The 14,517-nt window shown below is 43.0% G+C and overlaps 1 protein-coding gene across 2 annotated transcripts; it reads left to right on the forward strand.

Moving 5' to 3' along the window:
* Positions 1-334: 334 nt before the first annotated feature.
* PLIN2 (perilipin 2) lies at positions 335-6,886 on the forward strand. 2 transcript variants are annotated; one of them, XM_072154008.1, is made up of 9 exons: positions 335-447; positions 547-592; positions 1,184-1,379; positions 2,120-2,202; positions 2,302-2,554; positions 3,081-3,265; positions 3,705-3,833; positions 3,908-4,198; positions 6,309-6,886. In XM_072154008.1, exons 2-9 carry the CDS (start codon positions 563-565, stop codon positions 6,426-6,428), a joined length of 1,287 nt encoding a protein of 428 aa, XP_072010109.1. In that variant the 5' UTR covers positions 335-447; positions 547-562; the 3' UTR covers positions 6,429-6,886. The 2 variants fall into 2 exon arrangements, with proteins under 2 accessions (XP_072010109.1, XP_072010118.1); XM_072154017.1 differs by lacking the exon at positions 6,309-6,886 and having other exon boundaries at positions 3,908-4,554.
* Positions 6,887-14,517: the final 7,631 nt, after the last annotated feature.

Below are 14,517 nucleotides of genomic sequence, written 5' to 3' on the forward strand. Positions count from 1 at the left end.
ATTATGACTACTAGCAGCATTTATGTGACTACTGGGGGAGATCACTGTGACTAAGATTACAAAGTAGCAGTAATTGGGGGTCACCATAACATAACTGCTTAGCTACGGAGTACATAAAACTACTGTTATAATAGGGACATTACCAGCAGTTGCATTCTGCCCTCCTTATCCACACTAGAACGCTACTAAATGGACTGATGCTCTGCATTACAGTAGAGCCATGCGCCGGTGCTATGCAGACGTGTTTCTACCCTTGACCTCTTACTGCCGCGCAGGTCCATGCTTCAGGAGAGTGCTCTGCATGACATCATCGGTCAGCTGACTGCCGGGAAGCGCCTAGAAGAGTGGGCGGGGCCATGCACTATAAGTACGCAGACTGCGCTGAAGCAGGCATTCGATCCCTGTGCTTGAGTCTGCGTGGTTCTATAACTGTTGTGTAGAAGGCAGGTAAGTAGCCGCTCACTAACCTTGTATACCTAGTGTTGTCTGGTGTCGTAGGCGGCTGCTTGTTAGTTCATGCGTTTTGTTTGGGCTTGTGTTTTATAGGATATTATAAGGCAGTATGGCAGAGATGGTGGAGCAGCAGCCACAGGTGAGTACTCCCGTGTTGTATGTACGGAACTAGCTGGCAGTTTCTCCATAGGCTGTGCTTTATGTTGTGGGTCCATTATCTGATTGGAATATGCCCAGTTCATGATGGTTCCGTATTGGTTATATTCTGAGTATCTGAGGCTTAATGTAATGGCTGATCTGGAGTATTATAGTCTTGAGGGTGATCTTCCAGCTGGCACTGTAACTGAAGTCTCTTGGCATCCCATGGTGCCTTATGACTGGGTTGTTACTTGGTATTACATTGGACAATGCAGTATTGTGTTGGTTTGAGCTGGGCTTGCCTTGCCATAATCTCCAGATCACAGGCGTTCAGTAGGGATCTGAGATGTTCTAGGCTCATAATGCATAGGCCATGTGTGTGTTGTGCCTAAGTTACAGGTCTGGGGCATACAGTTTATGCAGAATTCATGAAATGTAGTTCAGGTTTAGTGCCAGATTACTTGTCTCAGGTTATAATCCTATATTCTCTATACTGTATAGCTTTCCCTTTAGACTTTGAGTGCCTAGCAGGGTACACCATAGGCTCTGTTTTAATTTCAAAATACTGGAGATCTTGTTTCTATTCTTTTAGAATGTGGTGGTAAGGTTGATCAACCTACCATTGGTGAGCTCAACTTATGAAATGGTATCCAGTGTTTATGTGAACACCAAAGACAACCATCCCTACCTGAAGTCTGTGTGTGATGTTGCAGAGAAAAGTGTAAAAACTATCACTTCTGTGGCTTTTACCAGTGCAATGCCAATCATCCAGAAACTTGAGCCTCAGAGTAAGTGTGCTTTTCCTTTTGTTTTCTTCAATATTTTAACTACATATCTATTTGCACCTGTTTAAGGGGTGTTATCTTAATTTGAACCTATTATTATGGGTTCTAAACTTGTTTCTCAAACCCTATTTTGTATAGTGGTTGAGCAGTGTTACTATAGCTCTTGTGTTTTTGATTGAACACTGATTTGCTGTCAATTGGCACAAAGAACAGGGCTTTTCGTATATCTGATTATGGGGGCTTTAAATTGAACCTGTCAGTGTGGTTTGGGGCACTAAACCACCCACAGGTCCTTATGGAGGAGTGGTTTAGTGTTCCAAATCGCCCCCTACATGGTTGTAGGCTCTGATGTAAACCATGGGATTTGCCAAGTACAGCTTGTAACCAGGTCCATTTGAGACCCTAAACCACTCATCCATATGGACCTGTAGCTGGTTTGGGGTCCCAAATTGAATGGATGAGTTCTCTAAGTCAAATCCATACTGATAATCAAGCTGGAAACCCACTTGAGTCTGTCCTGAGATTACAAGCTTTGCAGGAGTTGTCCTGCATAGCGGCCACAATGAGTGATGACATCCAGGACTTGCTCTTGGCTCTGCAGTTTCTAGCAAAGGAAGTAGGCCAAATGTCATGAAGAACAAACTATTAGTCACAAGGGAGTCTGATGCAACTCCTACTCGGCTGTACAAACCAAGCCAGCAGACTAGGGACAAAAAAAATAATAGATTTTCTTTTTCACTCAGTTGCTTTGGCGAACAACATTGCCTGTGTTGGACTGGATAAGATTGAAGAGAAGCTGCCTATTCTGTATCAGCCTACTGAAAAGGTAAACTAGTATACAGCTAGGCTTTCACATTCAGATTAGATTAGAAAATTGATTATATGATGTTATGTAAAATGGATTATATAATCTCATTCTTTCTAGGTGGTGGCTAACGCCTCTGAAGCAGTTGTTGGTGCCAAAGATGCTGTTGTTCAGAGTATAACTGGAGTCGTTGATAAAACAAAGGGTGCTGTGCATGATAGTGTGGAGATGACTAGGGCTGTTGTGAATGGCAGCATTAACACTGTACTGGGAAGCCGTGTAGTTAAGACTATGAGCGGTCATGTGGACACCGCATTAACCAAGTCGGAGACTCTTCTGGAACAATACCTACCACCAACAGACGAAGAGTTGGGTAAGCAGAAATCCAACTACTAGATGTTGAAACAGGTGTACAAGAGTGAGGTTGCAAAACTTGGGTTTATTCAGCTTGGGGGGGAAAAAAAAGTTTAACAATGTATACATATCTGAATTGTCAGTACTGGGATATTTTTATACATCCACCGGTGAACAGGTGCTTGTGCCCTACTGTGGGCTTCCTTTACACCTAGAGGATAGGCAGTTTCACCATAGACAGATTCTTTACTGTAAGAGCAGAGGCCTGGATGCCTTTCTTTGTAGCAATGCATGTTAATGAAGAAACTTCATGCTGCAAATGGCTTCTGTTAATTCGGGGAGTTATTCTGACCACAATACTGAGCCAATTTGAATTGGCTTTGCAGGGTTTTTTGCTTTTGCTCTGGATCAATGCTTTATAATGTAGAATTAATGGGTTGGACCTAATAAACCAATGTGGTTTTCTTCAATCTACTATGATCCTTTGATACTTTTAACATTAAACTCCAACTCCAATAATTCTAATTTTTTTTTAACTTTATTAGCTAAAGAAGCTACTAAAACTGAAGGCTTTGAAGTGGCCCAAGAAAAGCCTAACTACTACGTTCGCTTGGGATCTCTATCTACCAAGGCCCGCAAACGTGCTTATCAACAGGCTCTGACCCGGATTAAGGATGCAAAGTCCAGAAGTCAGGAAGCCATTGCCCAGCTTCAAAACACAGTGGACCTGGTCAGTAAATCATGTTTCACACTAGCCATGGTTGTGTGCAGTGAAATTTTTCAGGATAGCGGTAGACCCATTATTTGCATTAGTTTCTAACAAGTTATCAAAGCTTATTTACTCCCTAGAAAAGATAAAAGATGGTAGCTCCCGTAATCTGTTACAGAAAAAACATTTATTACAGAATAAAAACATTGTATATTGCTACTAGATGCTTTTGGTAGATGTGCTTCATTTCACCAGCCAACTATTTGGAAATATATGGCAGCATATAGCATGCTTTATTTGTAGCATGTGCTTGTTGACTGTCCTTTAGCTCCCTGAAAAATGCAGCAATTAAATATGCTATAACTACTTTGGTTCTGTAATTCAGCCAGAGTACTGTAGCAGTTGAATGCTATGTTAAGTTGCAGGATGTTTATAATTTGTTTTTCTCCCCCAATTAAAGATTGAGTATGCAAGAAAGAACATGAATGGCGCCAATCAGAAAATCCATGATGCTCAGGAGAAGATGTTCAATAAGTGGGTGGAGTGGACAAAAGGCACTGGACAAGATGTAAATGGGGAAAGTGCTGAGGTAACTTCCATCACATAACTAAAATGCTAGACGATCAGTACACCAAATATTAAAACTCTTTCTTTTCTCAACAGCAAATTGAATCCCGCACTCTTACCATTGCCCGCAATCTAACTCAACAACTGCAAACAACATGTCTGTCTCTGGTCTCCAGCGTTCAAGGTCTTCCACAAAACATTCAGAACAAAGCTCAAAATGTTAGTGCCATGGCTGCAGATGTCTATCAAAACTTCCGCTCTGCCTCTTCCTTCAAAGAAATGTCTGACGGCCTCCTAATTACCACAAAAGACCAATTCACAAAAATGAAGGATTCTATGGATGATGTGATGGACTACTTGGTTAACAACACTCCGCTAAATTGGCTGGTAGGTCCTTTTTACCCACAACTGGCTAGTAGCCAACATGGGGAGCAGGAAGTTGATGGGGGAGACTCTGCCAACAAGGAGGAGTAACTTTGCACTTAATCACATGAATGGGCAAACCCTTAAAATACAATTTACCATTGCACTTCCCAACGCCTTGTCTACCACTTTAGTACAAAGGACAGTAATGGTGACAAGATGCATGATGTAAAAGCACTTGTCTTGAACTTTGGACTTTGTCTTACTCTTGGGCACATGCTTTTCACAAATTCTGCCCAAATGTTGCTTGCATCACTGATGTTAACCCCTTTATGTAAACTGTTATGTGCACTTTTGTAATAATAAAACCCTTGCATCAACTTGTCTGTGTTTAAAGATTTGTGTACATGCAAATAAGCTACCAGATGCAGTCTCTGGTTTTTACCAGACTTGTCTTTCGTATGGTAGTTTTTGAATAAAATCAGTGCTTGTACAGTAAGACAAACCCTCTTCATAATGAAGCGAGCTTTACACAAATGGGTTGTGCCTCTTGCCACATATGCTCTTTAGGAGTACTGCACTTATGATTGGTACTCTTCCCAGATGGCTGACCACAAATTTGGTAAAGAACTTCGCTAAATGATTCTTCATATTAAATGTTGTACTATATTAAACTCTTGTACTTCAGACAAATTTGGTAGTTAACCACCAGAAGCATGAAATGAGTGTAGTCAGTGATGCACTGTTCAGAACAAACTGAAGGCATACAGAATTTATTTTTGCTCCTAACACATTATCACTTTATATACCAAATCTAGCTTGTGCTATGCCTTTAAGCATTTTTTTTCACCTACATGGCATCCAACAATCTTGTATTTTTACACTTACCCATCATGGGTTGGCCTGTTAACATTCATTACCTGTTGGTAATACAATATACAAAAAAGCCTAATCGATCCCTTAGGAAATTGTGGTGTACATAACTCCAGCAGTTTGAGTACACAAAAAAAATTGGTCAAACACAGATGATAACTCACAAAATGGTGGTACAATATGGCAGCTGTCATTGGAGGGGCAAGTAGGGGTTAAGTTGGCTTGGCTGCTCCTTGAGTCCATTGTAGAAAGTGACTCTTGGTATAAAGCCATTGTGAAAACTTGTTGTTTGGCAGCTGATCTGCATGTAATGGTTACTTCTCATGCTCCATTGTTGGAGTAGTACTTCCTGCAGTGGGTGTAATGAGTCTTCTGCAATGGAGATGAGCTTGCTGTGACTCCTAGCCTGAGCCCAATTGACAGCATTTGCAGGTTATTGCCTACAATGCCTAGTGACCTTTTTTTGGCCAGCCTATTATATTACTTGCCCCTCCAGCATAGTTGATTTGTAAAACATCTTAAGGATTTTGTTAGATGAGTTGGACTTCCTCAGGAAACTTATTACAGCTGCATAAACTTGAAACAAATCCACCATTAAATGATCAATTAAAAAAAAAATCTGCTACTGAAGTTTTAAAAAATCCAATTGTGCAGCTGGCTGTCAGCTATCAGAAGGCTTGAGGGGTGGCAAGGGGCTTTTATCATAAACCAGGACACTGAGCTGTATTAAAGTGTTGCTGAATAAACCAGTCCAGAGTTTGACTCTAGTTGTAGTTTATGCCAGATAAATCGTGCTGGATGACTTGGACCACCAGTTGGTCTAGTTGCTGCCAGTATTTTCTGGTGCCTAGGTTATGCCATGCACACTTTTCCTGACAACTCATCCTTGAGAATGGACTGCACAGCATTTCAGATGGAAACTAATCTAGAAGGCTACCCTCCCTCCCAATCTTTAGGGCCATCATTGCTTTACAAACTCCCATTGACTTTGAACGGATTGTGTTCTGGGATTTAATATTGGTATCAAACCAAACAGATATTTGCCATATGCTTTCCTGTGAAGCTAGAACAGTGTTCAGATTTCAATGTGGTAAATAAAAATGGCATAACTCTAAGTGTTTCTGTATGCTGTAAACTATAGCTGCATAATCGTGATAAAGCCACCATTAAATGATCAATAAATCTGCTGTTTAACAAATCCATTTTAAATAGATCTGCTGCTATGAAACAGAAGATCAATTTTTAACTTATCTTTTAATAGGTTCCAGACTTCAGCATCAATGATCTTGCATCAGAAACAGATGGCAACCCAAATGCATTGGAAGAGGAGGAGCTGCAGGATTTCACCAGATCTAATGGGCGTGTAATAAACAAAGAATAATCTGACTTGTTCATAGCCTGCTTTTGAGCTTTCTCATGGTGACACTAGACGTGGTCTTTTTTAAACCTTTACACTGTATAACTCACCTAGGAATCATATTTACATTTAAAACTGAAGTCTTAGTAGAGTTGACATATCATAGGTATTCATTTAACTGCTGTGTAAGTTAGGGTGTGATCACACGTACCGCTAGCCCTGCATTCACAGGCTTCAGCCCGATCGTATATGCGTTTCCATGGTAAAGAACCAGAACCTGTGTCTTGCATTATTTTAATGCACCCGCACCATAAAATTGTTTCCTTAACTGAGTAACCAATTTGCCTTTAAACAGTTTTCTAATGTCATCAATAAGTGTCTATTAGAAGGTTCAGAAGTTTTGTTATTGGTCAGTGTTGCTTTCCTGTTTAACTCTTGCATTTGACTATCAATATTCTATATTAAATATTAGCTGCAAAATACAGGAATGTTGCTTGTGTTATTATAAAGTGAGCAAAGTTTAAGTAGTATTTCTTAAGCTGGGATGTAATGAACAATCACAAAGGAAATGCACACTGCCTTCACAAAGCTGTATTTTATCCATACAGGCGGTCCCCTAATTAAGAACACTCTACTTGCAAACGACCTAGTTACAAATGGACCTCTGGATATTGGTAATTTATTGTACTTTAGTCCTAGGCTACAATGATCAGCTGTAACAGTTATCACTGGGGTCTACAATGAAGCTTTATTGTTAATCCTGGTTCGTATGACAATCCAACATTTTTAAAATCCAATTGTCACATAGACGACAAAAGTTCTGGCTGGGATTACAATGATAAGATATACACTTTCAACTTGCATACATATTCCACTTAAGAACAAACCCTATGTTGTATGTAACCCGGGGACTGCCTGTATAAAGCTTTTTCTTAAACAGCATAATGTCTCTAGACTCAGATTCATCACTTATGCTACATGTCACTTGTAGGACCTGATGGATCGAATTGGGACCCTAAACCAACTAAATGGGTCCCTATTGACCTGTTTAGTCAATACCCACCTAGAGGTGGGATATATATATTTTTTCACTCAGATGTGAGTCCCATTATGCCCATCAGACTTGCATCTGCAGATCCCGCACTGGTGCCTCCTCTCGCTATGCAGCAAGGGAAGCTGAAATAATACCCCAGCGCATGCACTATACCCACAGCACAGTAAATACGGCGTGTACTAGACCGCCTTCACTGTAGTTCAGCAGGGACTCCTACATTTATTTGACTGTGTTGTGGGAATACAGGGCAGTGGTTTCTTTCTGACAGGATACATCTCTCAAAACGTTGTCCTTTAAGCCATTAAATAGTTGAAGGGGTATTCCCATGAAGACAAGTTTCTTATATGCACTCGGGATAACAAAATAACACATTCTCTAATTTACTTTAACAAAAGTACAGCATTTTACAGATATAAATCCAACCTGTCCCTATCTGTCCTGGTGTACACAATTTCAGTTGCCCCTAGACACGACCATGTAACTTCTGAGTTGGGGTGGCCGCCATCTTGGATTCCTTTGTGACTTGGTGCCGCTGAGCTTCTGTGTCTTTCTGCTCTGTGCCTGTAGCCACGCCCCTGCAGTCAGCATGGAGCTCAGAGACACTTACTAATTCACTTCCTACCAGCACATTGTGAGCAGAGATAAGCAGCAAGCTACAAACTCCAGGCAGGTAAGTGATCCAGGGAAGGGAGAGGCAGGCACATGTCTGTGAGAACAGAGATGTAGCAGGGCTGACAGTGTAAAAGTCTGTCAGCCTCTGTGTAATAGAAATCTCATGCATGTCTCATCTCTCTTTCAATGTGTCAGCACAATGTCAGAAGCCAGATAAAAGTGTATATACACCTGTACCCTGATAATCTAACCACATTGTCACCCCACAGCACTAGATGTATTATAATGTGTCTGCTTAGAGAGTCCCCAACCACACCCTGGAATTTTGCACTGACCAGTCTAGGGGGTGATGGGAGTGAAAACAGCAATAACAATTAGTAACATTGTAAAGTAAGGGGTTAAAATGATCTTTTATAGTGTTAACATCACTCCGTTTTTCTCTTCTCCTGTCTATCCCTTCTGAACCGAAACGCACTTTTCAGTGCACCGTGTTAGCGTTGTAGTTAGGTGTATTTTTAGCTCCTTCTTGCGCGGTGCACATAGGTTTTTTTTTTTTTGGTACCTGCTATATTTTTCCACAGCGCCCGTCGGTGTATCCATAGTTCTGTGCACTTAGCTTATTTTTTTCTGTGTCGGCTAGGCAGTTTATCTGTGTAGTTGGTTGCACATTATCTAATTTTTCTGGTATACTTCATGTCATTTTTCTGTGTACAATGTCTCAGAAAAGGTACTCCATGTTGGAGGCATACAACATGCTGGCCTCTGACACAGATTCAGCTAGTGGGGATGATGTCCACTTCTACCTCTCCTCTTCCTTATCTTCAAGTGACCTGGAAGAACCCCTGAGAAGGTGCCGTAGGGTTTATGGTGGAGAAGTGCCTGGGACTTCTAGGGGAAAGTGTCTGAGGCTTCCAATGACCCCACTTGGGTAGCCACAGATAATTACTTTTTGGCCAATCTGGAATTAAATTTGACACGGCAGAGCTCCACTTCATTTTATGCACAACCCCCACAGGTTTACCCCTGTCACTGCAGAGATGGAGAGGTATTGGGGCATAATACTTCTTATGGGGCTTGTAAAGAAGGCGATGAGCAGGATGCGCTTTGAAGCCATCCATAAGTTTTTATATTATACAGACAACACACAGTGCCCACACAAAGATAACCCAGTTCTGATAGTTTTTTAAGGTCAGGCCCATATTAGACCATTTTAGTGCCAAGTTTGCCCAGGCATATACACCCGTGAAACGTGGCAATAGACGCGTCCCTAGTACAATTTAAAGAGAGACTTCAATTCTGCCAGTGCCTGCCCAACAAGAGGTCAAGGTATGGCGTGAAGATGTATAAGCTGTGTGAAAGTACATCAGGGAATACCTGCAATACCTGTTCAAGTTATATTAAGGGAAGGACTCCACTATAGTGTCCCCAGAATGCCACCCCTTCCTGGGTATTACTGCAAAGATAGTGTGGGATTTGGTGCACCCACTGCTGGACCAGGGCTACCACCTTTACCTGGACAATTTCTACACCAGCAATACACTATTCAAGTGCCTCGCTTCCAGAAATACTGAGGCATGCAGCACTATTTGCAGAAGTCAGAGAGGTCTCCCTAAGTTGCTGCTTGGGCAAAAAAATAGAAGGCAAGAGAGCAGGGCACTATGCAGCAACTCTGTATTGTGTGTTAAGTACGAGGACAAGAGAGAGGTCCTTGTATTAACCACAATACAATTTTTTTCAAATTTTTCCTAAATTATTTAACATACTACTAACATAAACTACAATGTCTCACAAGAAAACAATCTCAAAATCACAGGGATATGTATAAGTGTTGAAAAGTTATTACCACTGGTCAAATTTTTTAAAAAAGGACTGAGCCTTAATGCACAAACAGGCTACATCCTTAAAGGTGGGGGTCAGTGTGGGAAATTGCATAGAAATTGCATTTCTCCTACCACATGTCTCCTCTGTCTGTCACTGTCAGGTCATCTAAGACTATAATATGCTGATAAATTACAAGGATCAATTTTCCTTAGAAGCTGATGTGTGATATATAACTCCCTAATCCAGTTAGCAGATGATAATTCCTCATAGTCTCCCCTAAAATTATCATAGAGGCCTTGTTTATAAAATAAAGCAAATCTTCATTTTCTGTAATTAATGTAGTTGGTATGAGCTGCTCCAAATTACACATTTCCTCCACAACAAATAGCATATGCTCATACCTCCCAACTTTTGTGGGGCGATTTTTTTACCCACAGAAGCCACACCCTAGCCACGCCCCCTAACCACACCCCCTGGCCACGCCACTGCTCATACCTTCAACGCATCCACTGGCACCAATGTATATTTATGTATATAATTGGGGGGCATATTCCACTCCCCCTAGACAACGAGCATGTCCCCCCCAGACAACGAGCATGTCCCCCCCCAGACAACGAGCATGCCCTCCTAGACAACGAGCATGTCCTCCCCTAGACAATGAGCATGCCCCCCCCAGACAACGAGCATGCCCTCCTAGACAACGAGCATGCCCTCCTAGACAACGAGCATGTCCTCCCCTAGACAACGAGCATGCCCCCCTAGACAACGAGCATGTCCTCCCCTAGACAACGAGCATGCCCCCCCAGACAACGAGCATGTCCCCCCCTAGACAACGAGCATGTCCCCCTCCTAGACAACGAGCATGTCCTCCCCTGTGGCTGCGTGCCCTTTTTTGTGTGTTTGTGTTATTTTTGTCTTCCAGGACCGTGCCTGCTGTGGACTGCTTCGGATTCGTAGGATTACGTCGATGACCGACATTTCTAACAAATAAAATGGTCAACGAGGGTGTGTCTGCGTTTTTTGTCCAATAAAATTTTCTGAAAACGGTGTGATTATTTATTTTTTTGCGACACTCTTCATAGTTTGCCGTAGTAGTGGTGCCGGTTAGGTGACGGTGCTCATTACTAAGGGCTGGCCTTAGTGTTTGCCTTAATTTTTTTGGCAAATTCACACTAACGCCCATACCATTACCCCGGTACCCACCGCCACCAGGGGTGCCGGGAAGAGCCGGGTACAAACCAGTACCTGACCGTCTATAGATGGTCAGGTAGTGGGGCGGCTGCAGGCTGTTATTGTTGCGCTGGAATAGCCCCCTAACAGTGGCCTATCCCAGCTCAGTAATGGCAGGCGGCTGCTGCTTTTTTGTATCTGGCTGATTTGAACAATAGGGGGAGCCCCATGCCGTTTTTTCTTCAAATTTTTGACAAAAATATGCATGGGGTCCCCCCTTTAAAGGGGGCTCCCAGGCTGTTTCCCCCATTTTTACAAAAAAATGGGGGGGAAAACGGCATGGGGTGCCCCCTATTGTTCAAATCAGCCAGATACAAAAAAGCACACAAAAAAGGGCACGCAGCCACAGGGGAGGACATGCTCGTTGTCTAGGGGTCGGGGGTAGACATGCTCGTTGTCTAGGGGGGGGGGAAATGCTCGTTGTCTAGGGGGGGGCATGCTCGTTGTCTAGGGGGGGGACATGCTCGTTGTCTAGGGGTCAGGGGGAGACATGCTCGTTGTCTAGGGGAGGAAATGCTCGTTGTCTAGGGGGGGGACATGCTTGTTGTAACATGCTTGCTTTTTACATCACATAAAAAATGAAATTAAAAATGATCAAAATGTCGCACAGACCTCACAATGGTAGCAATGAAAACGGCGGCTCATTTCGCCAAAAATGACCCCTCCCCCAGCTCCGTGCACCGAAATATGAAAAAGTTATTAGCGTCAGAAGATGGCAAATTTTTTTTTTTTTTGTACACATTCGTTTAATTTTTGAAAATGTATTAAAACACTATAAAACCTGTATAAATTTGGTATCACCGCGATCACACCGAACCAAAGAATAAAGCTGAGGTGTTATTTTGAGTGCACAGTCAAAGTCGAAAAAACTGAGCCCACAAGAACGTGACACGTGCGTTTTTTTAAAAAATTTTTTCCACATTTGGAATTTTTTGCAGCTTCACAGTACACGGCATGTTAAAATAAATAACATTACGGGAAAGTAAAATTTGTTACGCACAAAATAAGCCCTCACACAGGTCTGTACACGGAAACATGAAAAAGTTATGGATTTTTGAAGTTGGAGAGCGAGAAATGAGAGGAAAAACCCTGTGTCCTTAAGGGGTTAAGGGATTAAGTATATGGTACAATAAAAACAGAATAGAAGGGCACTGGGGGGATTAGGGATGGGGGCAGGGGGTCTATGGAGGAAAGTGAAGTGTTTAACCCTTTAGCTGCTGCCTGCAGTCACTGTAGAGTACCTGTTATCACACTGCAGCAGCTGCACACACTCGGCTCTGCTTCATCAGACGAACTTCAGTGAGGAGCAGGAGGAGGTGGGGGCAGGGAACTATTGATGTAAGAGAGCTGGAGAGCTCCTGCCTGCACGGAGGCTGATCCCCTGGGGCTGCTGTGCAGGGGCAGTGCAGAGAATATGACATTCTGCACTGCTCCATCCATCCATGTGCCGAGTGGCAGCTTGAGGACAGGGAGGGCTCTGCCTCCCAGGGGAGGGGATGGGGGAGGTGCCGGCTCTGCAGCACACAGCCCGGGAGCTGGAGAGGAGGAGGACGCTGCACCCCGCCCCCTGGCTTCTCTGTATCCTGAGCAGGACGGGGGCGGGACTCGGGGGCGGGACAAGACGGAAAAATCCGTAAAAACGCAAAAAAAAAACGGGACTTTCACTTAACGGTCCGTGCAGGCGGGACAAGGGTTAAAAAACGGGACTGTCCCGCCCAAAACGGGACGGTTGGGAGGTATGTATGCTGTAAGTATTTGTTCCTCAAATGGGAGTTAATCCCTTAAAGCGAACCTGTCACCAGGAGACACCTTTTTAGCAACCCCCACGTCCCCATAAAGCAGTAATGGTGAACCTTTTAGAGACCTAGTGCCCAAACTATAACCAAAATCCACTTATTTACCGCAAAGTGCCAACATTGCATTTTAATCAGTAACTTATTGCTACCTGCTATTCAACATCTATCAATCATATCAGCCATTTGAGGCCACTAATATAGTTGAAAGAAGGAGGGCACATTCAGACTACCATTGTAGCTTTTCACCACAGTACGAATGAAGGGTCCAGTAAGATGACCTACAAATATAATGCAGTTCTATCAACACCTTCTCACTTTTCCCGCAGTTCCAAAGAGCCAGTGAAATGTCATTTTAAAATACCGCAGGAAGATTTGGTGAGCTCTATCTTGGGGTCAAGGGCCTGAGTGCCCACAGAAAGGGCTCTGAGTGCCACCTCTGGTAACCGTGCCATAGGTTCGCCACCACTGCCATATAGCATTGCACATACACTGCTAAACATTTTTTGTATGAAAAATTGGTTTTAAAGAACAAAAGATTATTACTTATATATTACCTTTGAATGACATGTGCTGTGTGACTAGTCAAGTCGCCCCCTGGGCGGGGCAGTAGTTTCCCCCCACCCTCGAGAAACCGCTTCTCCGCGTGTGATTTTCAAAAAATCGCCCCACCCGCACACGTTACCTACTCACATCATGTCCACTTTCCTGAATTCTCGTTGAGCGCTTCAGGCATTCTCGTGCGCAGATGAAGTGGTTGGAGACAGCTGTGATCACAGGTATCAGAGCGCAGGAAAGGGTTAAAGGTGCAGAATGAAAGTTCAACAGATGCCCCTGAGATGTGTGACAAGGAATCAACATTAAAATAAGATCTACTTACCTGCACTTGTGCAGGATCAAGTGACACAAAATGGCTCAAGATGATGATGACTTTGCCAGTTATGCTCCAAGCAAAACTCTGCCAGCTCATGTCTGCCGGGGGAAAATGAGGTTAGATCTACCAGAGCAGATCATAACAGAAGGGGCTCCAACAACCTTGAGACCCCATGCAGTTTGCTGACTGGAGCCTAGTAAAAATGTGAGTGGAGCCATTAATGAAATTATTGCAATGACTAAATTATTGCACAAAAAAGAAAGTTATGACTAATAATTATGAAAAGTTGCTAAAAATGACCCAGTCATTAAAGCCTTTAAAGGCCTGGACATAAAGGGGTTAAAAAAAAATATTTACCTTTCCATGTTCCCACGCAGCAGTCCTGCTTCCTCTTCAAGATGAGGTTAATAAATCTCACTTGCTGGCCTCTACTACTAACAGTTGTGGTGGAAATTGCGGTGAAGAGGACAGCCGGCAGCTCCGTACATAACCATTGCAGTCAGTGTAAATCCGGGCATACATACCACAGTCTGGGACAGTGGGAGGCCTTGAAATCTAAGACTGACCTGCTAGATCTGTGATGTCTGATAGGTTTAAGAAAATGTCAAGAAAAGCATCTTCAAAATCTTAAAGCTATAGCAGAGGCTCAGCTTTAAAAAACCCAGGTCCCAGCTGCTCTGTGATTGGTCACTAGAACTGGAGGTCACCAAACCCACACTCACACATAGT

Source organism: Engystomops pustulosus, chromosome 1, assembly GCF_040894005.1.
Source record: "Engystomops pustulosus chromosome 1, aEngPut4.maternal, whole genome shotgun sequence".
Lineage (NCBI taxonomy): Eukaryota > Metazoa > Chordata > Amphibia > Anura > Leptodactylidae > Engystomops > Engystomops pustulosus.

Coding starts and splice junctions, on each gene's coding strand:
- PLIN2 (XM_072154008.1), top strand. CDS start 563: ATGGCAGAGATGGTGGAGCAGCAGCCACAG. Junction 3,266..3,704: donor TTCAAAACACAGTGGACCTG/GTCAGTAAATCA, acceptor CCCCAATTAAAG/ATTGAGTATGCAAGAAAGAA. Junction 3,834..3,907: donor TAAATGGGGAAAGTGCTGAG/GTAACTTCCATC, acceptor TTTTCTCAACAG/CAAATTGAATCCCGCACTCT.